Source organism: Paroedura picta, chromosome 15 (assembly GCF_049243985.1).
Source record: "Paroedura picta isolate Pp20150507F chromosome 15, Ppicta_v3.0, whole genome shotgun sequence".
Lineage (NCBI taxonomy): Eukaryota > Metazoa > Chordata > Lepidosauria > Squamata > Gekkonidae > Paroedura > Paroedura picta.
In genome coordinates, this window is record NC_135383.1 from 2786385 (window position 1) to 2795437 (window position 9053).

Genomic DNA, 9053 nt, shown 5'->3' on the forward strand with positions numbered 1-9053 from the left:
AAACTTTGTTCTGCTGCTTCAAACCAACATGCTCACCCACCAAAATCACATTTTCATGCTGCCCATTGGCTCAGGTATCTTCTGAAAGTCCTCACTGACAACCACACTTGAGTCATTCATAGGAATTTGAACTGGGATCACACAGTAGGGAGAGAAGTACAATCTCTGCATGCTCAGAGACACTCCTGTTTTGTTATCGTTTTGCCAAATTCTGGATTCAAATTAAATCCAGGAGGAGATGAAATAGAAATACAACATTTAGATTTCTGTCGTGCAAATGTTATATCGATGCAATCCTTACAACAGCCCTGGAAAGCAGAGAGGGTCTGCATTGAGGGGGGCTCAGCTCGTAACTAGCAACAGCTGCCCCCGGAATCTTCGGACCCTGAGTGGGCGTCACAATGGCAAGAACCTTTTAAGGGATTTTCTTCCAGGAGAAAAAGAATCCTGGATTGGCTCTTTAGAGAACGCTTTGTGTGCATTTGAGCTGTTTGGCCTAGAAATGTCTTCTAAAACACAGGTAGGGCAACAGAGAGACCCCCCAAACCTCCCCCTCTTGAGCCAGTTTCTCTCTTCTCTTCAGAGAGGAATGGGAAGGCGACTGTAAGCCGCTTTGAGCCTCCTTCGGTAGGGAAAAGCGGCATATAAGAACCAACTCTTCTTCTTCTTCTTCAGTCACCGCACCAATCCTTTTGCTTAGCCTCCTGGTTTTGAAAAGTTCAAAAGGGTAAATCTGAAATTTAAAGCAGTTCCCTCTTGAAAGTTACCCACAACTATCATAAAACGGGTTATTTTAAAGGGACTAGACCAATATAGAGAGCCTATCCCTCTGACAGCTATTAACCATGCTAGCTAAATGGAGCCTCCACGTTCAGAGGCAGCATGCCTCCAGATAGCAAATATTGGAAGCAAGTTCTGTTTTCATGCCGTCTTTCCCTCCTGTTTGGGAATGTTCCCAGGGGCGTTTCAGTGACAGCCTCCGGAATAAATGGACCTCCTTCTGGCCCATTGATCCAGGCCTTCTGTTTTTAGGAAACTAAAGGCAACTGGCTTGTGGCAAGATCCTGTTTTTGCGCCCCAACTGTTTGGCCTGGTTTGTGACTGTCGAGCTGCCCCTGAAGACTAGCCAATGGCAGACAGCGTACCCAAGGAACCAGTGAGTTTGCGTCCTCCAACAGAATAAGCCAGGGCTAACCCATAATGCCAACCAGGTGCCAAGTGGCAAGGCTGGGATTCAAACTTCTCGCCTCCCCAAGAGCAGTTTGTTGCCTCTGCTTGTAGGCTGCACCAGCTCCTAAAGACCAGCAAAGGAGCTGCAAATTTGGGGAAGAGACGGAACATGGCTTGGACCATGCCTCTGTCTTGTAGAAATTGGGGGTAGCTTCACCCCGTACGCTCAGGCCTCGGTCTGCCGCTCCCTTCCTGTAGGAGCTGACAAGGACGCTTGCCTGCCTCACGCTGGTCACGGCCTTTGGGTCTTCTTTCCAATACGGCTACAATCTGTTTGTGCTCGAGTACCCAGACCAGGTAAGCCGGCCCTGCGGAGCGGGGTCCAGGAGTGGCGGCCATCCGGCTTCGGTCGGGTTGGACCCTGGGGTTTGACACCGTGAGCATGCGCAACGGCTCTGGCTACGATGCTGTTCCCTCCTAGTGGATGCAGGACTTTTACAACCAGACCTATCGCAAGAGGAATAATATCAGCATGGACACAGGCCTGCTTAGGTTCCTGTGGGGGCTCACGGTGTCGTTCTTCCCCGTCGGAGGCCTGATCGGGACCCTCTTGGCACGGCCTTTGTCCGACCACTGTGGCAGGTACCAAGAGAAACGGCGTGGGGACCGAGAGCCGTATGAGAGGCCTTAGAGAGAAGGGAGACGGCTGCAGCTAACTCATTTCTCTTTGGCTGCATCTAGCAAACCTGTTGAGTTGTAGCCATTGATCTGGGGATGGTTTGTGGGAACCTTAGATCCCTAGCAACCTGGGTCTGAAGTAGGGTTCCCAGATGTGGGTTTGGAAATCCCTGGAGATTTGGGATTGGAGCCAAGGGGAGAAGGTTTGGAGAGGGAGATGGACCTCTACAGCAGGGGTAGTTGACCTGTGGTCCTCCAGATGTTCATGGACTTCAATTCCCATGAGCCCCTGCCAGCAAACGCAGGTGTGTCTCCTGGCTGCTAGCTGTCCTGGGATCCACATATCTTTTGGTGTTGCAATTCCAGGAAATACATCTTGCTGGTGAATAACTTTTTCGCCATTGTCACTGGGATCATCTCTAGCTGCTCCAAAGCAGTGCATTGCTACGAACTGATCATCTTCGGACGCTTGGTCATTGGAATATCTGCAGGTGAGTCAGGGGCTGGGGAGCCTGGTCTCAGAATCCAAGAGTGGGGACAGGTGAGAGAGAGAGCTACACGCCCTCAGATGCTCAGATGATCCTGCGTTGAGCAGAGGGCTGGACTAGATGGCCTGTATGGCCCCTTCCAACTCTATGATTCTATGATTCTATCAGCAGGGGGTTGGACTAGATGGCCTGTATGGCCCCTTCCAACTCTATGATTCTATGATTCTATCAGCAGGGGGTTGGACTAGATGGCCTGTATGGCCCCTTCCAACTCTATGATTCTATGATTCTATCAGCAGGGGGTTGGACTAGATGGCCTGTATGGCCCCTTCCAACTCTATGATTCTATGATTCTATCAGCAGAGGGCTGGACTAGATGGCCTGTATGGCCCCTTCCAACTCCATGATTCTATGATTCTGTGATTCTATGATTCTATGCACTGAAGCCCAAAGAGCTACTCAGCTGATGATCTGGGAAGCCCTGACTAGCACTTGGAAGGGCGACCTCTGAGGAATACCAGGGTCGTGACGGAGGGGTAGGCCATGGCAGATCACCTCCAGACCTCTCTGGCCTGGCCGCCGGACAATCTTAGAATCTCCTGGGTCCACAGCACACATGAAATAGGTAGGCAGATAATAAATCGCAGAGGAGGATAAATCGTGAACGTGTCCTTCTGAAAGAGGAGGTTTCCCTTCTGCTCTTAGGCTGTGGAAATCCCCTAAGAGCAGAAAGAAACTTGACCCCGAGGGACCATTTATATGAAATACTTGAGGAGACCGAAAGACGACAATCTCCATATTCATACCACTGAAGAAGATTGAAAATTTGAAACTGGGAATTGGGGGGGGGGGGGGTTGTATAGCCGGAATTCTTTTTGGTTCAAGATTTGTGTTCATAATTTCTACAATTAAGATATGAAGAGAATGTCTATGAAGGATTAGGTTCAAATAAAAACAAGAAAATACTGAGAAAGCCAACGGGTCGAATATTTCTTGCTTTGGCCTTTCCAGTCAACCAGACTTCTTTTCTACGTAAGTGGGGGACCTTGGGCCACTTCTAGTTCTCTTAGGGCTGTTCTCACAGAGCAGTTCTCTCAGAGCTCTCTCACCAACTCACAGGGTGTCTGTTGTAGGGAGAGGAAGGGAAAGATGTTTGTGATTCACTTTGGGACACCTCCAGGTAGTGAAAAGCAGGGTATAAAAGAACAGCCCTTCCTTGTCATCTTCTTCCTCTTTTTCAATCATCCACCCCCCCCAGGCAGGAGTTTCAACTGAGACGGCCCCAAGTGTGGCCTGAACAAGTTTTGAAGCCAGTGCACCTTTAAGACCAAAACATGGGCTGTAACTGGCTTCACTGGCCTTCACTGGTCTGCAGGAGGCCTTACTGCATGAAGATATTTCTGAGCATGTTGTATTCGTATTCGTATTGTGATTTATCCTTTGATCCCCCAGGCATAGCCTGCAGCGTGGTCCCCACGTATCTCGGAGAAATATCCCCGCACAACCTGAGAGGAGCCATAATTGTGGTATCGCATTTCTTCATCAACTTCGGGATCCTGGTCTCTCAGACCCTCAGTCTCCAGGTCGTCCTTGGGACCAGGATAGGTGCGTGGGATTTCGGGCGTGTGTCCTGTCTGTTCCAGATCACCTTGCGTTCCTGCTACTGGTGTCTTGTCTCTTCTTCTCCCACAGGTTGGCCGATGCTGTTGTTCCTTACCTGCATCCCGGCATTATTCCAGACCTTTCTGCTGCCCCAGTTCCCTGAGAGCCCCAGGTATCTTCTGATACAGAAGGAGGATGAAGAGGGGGCAAGGAAAGGTACAGATAACTGGCAGAGGGGCCTTCACGGGTGGGCTCACCAAGTGATCACGCAAGCCATTGGCACTGAAGGGAACATAGGGACAAAAGGCCACCCTTTGCTGGATCAGGCCAGTGGTCCCTCTGGTCCAGCATCCCGTCCCACACAGTGGCCAGCCGGTTTTTCTGGAGGGCCAACAACAGGGCACAGAAGCAAAGGCCTTCAGAAGGACATAAGAAGACCCCTGCTGAATCAGGCCAATGGCCCATCTAGTCCAGCATCCTTCCTCACACACAGACCAACCAGTTCCTCTGGAGGGACAAGAGGCCAACAACAGGGGAATGAGGCCAAGGCCTTCCTCTGATTTTGCCTCCTGGAGCTAGGATTCAGAGATTAACTGCCTCTGGATCTGGAGGTTCCCCTCAGTCACCAATGACTTTTAGCCATTGACAGATCTCTCCCCCACAAATTCGCCTAACTCCTTTTTCAAGCTGCTTATTTTGGTGGCCATCCCTACATCCTCTGGCAGCCAATTCTACATTTTAATCACTTGCTGGTGGGGAGGGGGAAGGTGCATTCTGCCTTTCCGCTGCGCATCCTCCCAGCCCCTCCCTCTTCCGTCCTGGTCTTCTCCCCTCCTGCCCAGCCCTGCAGAAGCTGAGAGAAAGAAAAGACGTGGAGGATGAGATAGAAGAGCTGAGGATGGAGGACGAATTAGAGAAGCCGGAGAAACAGATGTCCTTGTGCAAGCTCGTCCTCTGCCAGAGTCAGCACCGTCAACTCTTCTCCATTGTGGTCATGACGCTTGGACAGCATCTCTCTGGCGTCTACACGGTAAGTGGAACGAGGCCTCGAGGGTTTAGTCCAGGGTTTCTTGACAGCCCTGGAAGGGTTTGCTGCATGGGTGAGAGTTCATGTTTTGGATATTTTTTAAAATTTCTTAAACATTTATTGGACGATACGATCATATCTGGTAATGTTGACCTCCCCCCCCCCCCAATGAGCAGTGTGATGGGACGGTGGGGGGCTGTAAAGACTATCGATAAAATCTCGATAGCCTTTTGTCACGAAATGCCAAAATGTTCTTCACTCTCCTTCCCCAGCAGCCCTTGGCCACACCCGTCACTAAGAACTTCTCTTGCGGTGGTCTGATTTCAGATACACCGTTACGCAGAGGTAATCTACCTGTCTACAGGTGTGCGCGAGGACAACGTCAGGTACATCACGGTGATGATCAGTGCGATCGTCATCTTCATCACCACCATAACGGTAGACTTCTCCTGCCTCTCTTTGATCTGCTTTTCAAATCTCTCTCCAGGCCCCTTAGAGAAGTAAAACCTGGTGCTCTTAGAGACCCGTTCCCCAACCTCTCTGACAGAGCCATCATTCCCAGATCTCCTGGGGAAAAGGGAACGACCAGCTGTTTGTCTACAGTACAGAGCTGCCAGCTCAGCCCCTACAAAGTCAGGCGAGAGAGGGCGGAATAAAACGTTCAGGGGTTGAAGGCTTGAAAATGGAGTTTATCATGTGTCACGAGGTCACTGCTAGCAAATCCCCAGCAGGGAGGAAAGGGTGTTTGCAAGCCACTTTTTGGGTAGAGAAAAACAGGGAATTAAAAAAAAGGAAAGAAAAACCAGCTCTTCTTCTTTCCTGCCTGTGTGTCCTCTAGATTTCTGTTATTGATTCTTCGGGGCGACGGATGCTTCTTCTCACCGGCTTTGGGATCTGTAGCCTCAGCTGCATCCTGCTAGCCATGGCCCTTGAGCTCCAGGTCTGTGGCTCCAAATTTCAGGCTTCGTTCTCCTCTCGAGGCAAGGGTTTCCTTGGTCCCTGCCCCATTTCACGCCCGAAAGGAGGCAAGCAGGCAGGGAATGGCTCATCCCCTCTGAGCCTCTCTCACAACCAAAACCCCGTAGGTTGCTTGGGGTCCGATAGCCCTTTCTGCCACCGTAGGACCCCGGAAGCCAGCTGGATCACTTTCGGAAAAGAAAAGAGAGCGGGAATCACTGGATTCAAGTCCATTAAAATTTTAGGGGCCTCACTCATCCTGGAGGGAACCGTGACCCTGTTTCTCTCTGGACAGATCACGATCCCTTGGATGTCCTACTGCAGTACTGCTTTTCTCATCCTCTACGTGATCGGACACTCCGTCGGGCCCAGTAAGTCACCCCCAGGGTTCGGGGTGGGGGTGGGAGTGCAAGGAGAAGCCCAGAGCAGAGAGATCTACTGTGGTGCAGGTGGGGTTGCCAGCTCTGGGTTCAGGAATATCTGCAGACTTTGGGGGTGGGGCCAGGAGTTGGCAGGATTTGGGGGCAGGGAGAGACCTCAGTGGTGTATGAAGCTGTGGAGTCCACCCTCCCAAGCAGCCTTCTTCTCCAGGGGAGCCTAGGCAGCCATTCAAGCCCGAAGCGGCCAAAGCGCACCAGCCTAGATCTGATCTCCGTTGCCTGGAGATGAGCTGTAATTCCAGGGGATCCCCAGGTCCCCCCTGGAGGCTGGCATCCCTAGGCATGGGCCGTGCATAGCCCTGACACGTCGGTCTTCTCCCAGGTCCCGTTCCTACTGTGATGATCGCAGAAATGTTCCTGCAGTCGTCTCGTGCCTCGGCCTTTATGGTTGGCGAAACCGTGCATTGGGTCACGCTCTTCTTTTTGGACATGCTGTTTCTTCACATGCAGGTCGGTCGCTTTTGGGAGACGGTTTTGGAAGGGCCTCCGGGCTCTTCTCCAGCTCAGAAGCGGGTCATGACAGGCAGTGTTGGACCTTGTCATTGGGCCAAAGAACACCTGCTCCGGTCTTGGTTTCTTGGTTCTGGTCCAGAGATACAGGCTTTTGTGGGCCTTTGGTCGCAAAGTCACCTTCTCCCCCCAACACATTCATGGCTGATGTCCTCCTACCCTCCCCTTTCCCTTCCAAATTGTGGCTGACTCCCTCTTCTGCTCGTGGTCACGCTGGATGGATCGGAACGTGCCTTGGGACCCCTAAAAATTCTGACAGGCCAGAAGGAAACCGTAAACATTGGCATAGCCCAGAGACAGCAAATTTTTCCCCTCCTTTCACCCTGGGGCCTCTTCTGCACACAATAGATAATGCGCTTCCAGTGCACTTTAGAAGTAGATTCTCCTGTTCTGCACAGGAAAATCCAGCAGCCAAAGCACACTGAAAGTGCATTATCCTGTGTGTGCAGAGGAACTTCCAAGCACTTCTCCCGCGGAGGAATCAATGCCGACTCAACATAGTTTGAGTTCACCAGCACTTTCAAGACCAACAAAATCTTATTCAAGGTATAAGCTTGATCCAGCGGATATAAGTATGTGCACACGCTAAAACTTGTGCCTCGAATAAAACTTTGTTGGCCTTAAAGGTGCCGCCACACTCAAACCTTGTTCTTTTTTTTCTTTTTTTTAAGATTAGATTATTTATTTATGGTCATTGACCAGCATCAAAGTATAAATAAATCCACAAACAGCATTTGTGTTACAGTATTTTAACAGCCAGGACACTCAGCATCAGAATATACACAAAGCCACAAACATTATTACCACAAACCTTGTTCTGCCACTTCAGACCCACACCAGTTGGCAACACAACAAAACAACTCAGTATTTCCAGTTGGGGGGTGAGCCGTCTGCCCGGCTGGGCCCCAGAGCAAGGGCCCACCTGCGCCCACCCTTGATACGGCCCTGCTTAAGGTGCCAGGGAGGGTCTGGGACAGAAATTGGCGCTCAGCATCTACTCCCGTGAATTCCTCGGAGGACACCTTCAAAAAGAGCACAGGCTCCGCAAACACTCAGAGGATCCTTTTGTGTCTTCTGTTGCTCTTCCCCTCTTTTCCCCCGCAGGTGGGGATCGGGCCGTACAGCTTCCTCGTCATCTTCTCCGTCTGTATATCCACCTACGCTTACATCTACCGGATGGTCCCCGAAACCAAGAAAAAGAGCTTTGTGGAGATCAGGAAGCTGACAGATGACCACGCAGCCCAGAGGAGCTCGGCGAAGACCCGCGAGGAGATGTAGCCGTTCGGGAGGAATTCTTGCCTTCTTCAGAAAGGGGCCCAGGAGGGCAGGAGGGGCTGGCCTGGGATCCTCCAGCAGCATTCCCATTTTGCTCCCGGTTGCCTTTTCATCTGCCGGAGTTGGCCCTCCCCAGCTGGGACGGAAGGGGCCGTCAGGAAAGCCAGCGAGGCCTGTCTTGTCAGCCTTCTGCTCTCAGGAGCACACTGGGGGGATGTGGGAGACTAATGTTTTCTTGTATAAAGGTTCTTGGACATAACAAGCCACCTCAGTGGATACCTCTCGCCCGGTGACGTCTGCTTTCACTGCGGCTGCTCTGCCTGGAGTGGCCGCCCTTTTAAGTTTCACACAGAAGCCCGAGGGATCCATAGCAGCCTGTGTCACCCCAGGGTCTTTCTGCCTCCTCCGCCTCTTCCTCCTCCTCTCTCTTTGCCCCCACTCAGGTCTGATTGGGAGATGTTTTTCAAAAGCACCAAATGCAATTGCAGAGCCAAAGAAAGCTGCTAAATCACTAGAAATGTTTATCACAGTCTTTCTTGACTTTTCTACCATTGAGAAAGCCCTAAAAAATTCCTCAGGCTTCCAGAAACCCCAGAAGAAGCGGCACAATCGTGCAGAATATGGTTGGGAAGCAGAGCTGTGGACACGCCCACACGGGGCCCCTCCCCTCCCCACCCCATCCTTGATTATTGGGGGGGGGGGGGAGGTCAACATTACCAGATATGGTCATTCAATAAATGGCTAACAAATTTAATTAACTCTCACCCATTTGAGAAACCATTCCAGGGCCGTCAAGAAACCCCAGGGTTTCTCAAAACCCTGGTTTATCAGGAATACTCTCTTTTACATGTTCCTATTTTCCCAGCCCTGGGCTGCTGGGCAGAAGGAGGCCATGACTGACCACCT

The 9053-nt window shown here is 51.2% G+C and overlaps 1 protein-coding gene across 1 annotated transcript; it reads left to right on the forward strand.

Moving 5' to 3' along the window:
- Nucleotides 1-428: 428 nt before the first annotated feature.
- On the forward strand, nucleotides 429-8741 carry LOC143824206 (solute carrier family 2, facilitated glucose transporter member 5-like). The gene is made up of 13 exons (XM_077311201.1): nucleotides 429-520; nucleotides 1033-1156; nucleotides 1429-1527; nucleotides 1652-1812; nucleotides 2215-2339; nucleotides 3789-3941; nucleotides 4029-4154; nucleotides 4781-4968; nucleotides 5293-5403; nucleotides 5804-5905; nucleotides 6218-6293; nucleotides 6685-6812; nucleotides 7977-8741. Exons 2-13 carry the CDS (start codon nucleotides 1130-1132, stop codon nucleotides 8148-8150), a joined length of 1470 nt encoding a protein of 489 aa, XP_077167316.1. The 5' UTR covers nucleotides 429-520; nucleotides 1033-1129; the 3' UTR covers nucleotides 8151-8741.
- The last annotated feature ends 312 nt before the right edge of the window (nucleotides 8742-9053 follow it).

What these genes read in the sequence shown, in the direction of transcription:
- LOC143824206 (XM_077311201.1), top strand. Translation starts at nt 1,130, where the DNA reads ATGGCAGACAGCGTACCCAAGGAACCA. An exon ending in TGCTCGAGTACCCAGACCAG is followed by an intron (nt 1,528 to 1,651) that starts GTAAGCCGGCCC and finishes GTTCCCTCCTAG; the next exon opens with TGGATGCAGGACTTTTACAA. An exon ending in GGTCATTGGAATATCTGCAG is followed by an intron (nt 2,340 to 3,788) that starts GTGAGTCAGGGG and finishes TTGATCCCCCAG; the next exon opens with GCATAGCCTGCAGCGTGGTC.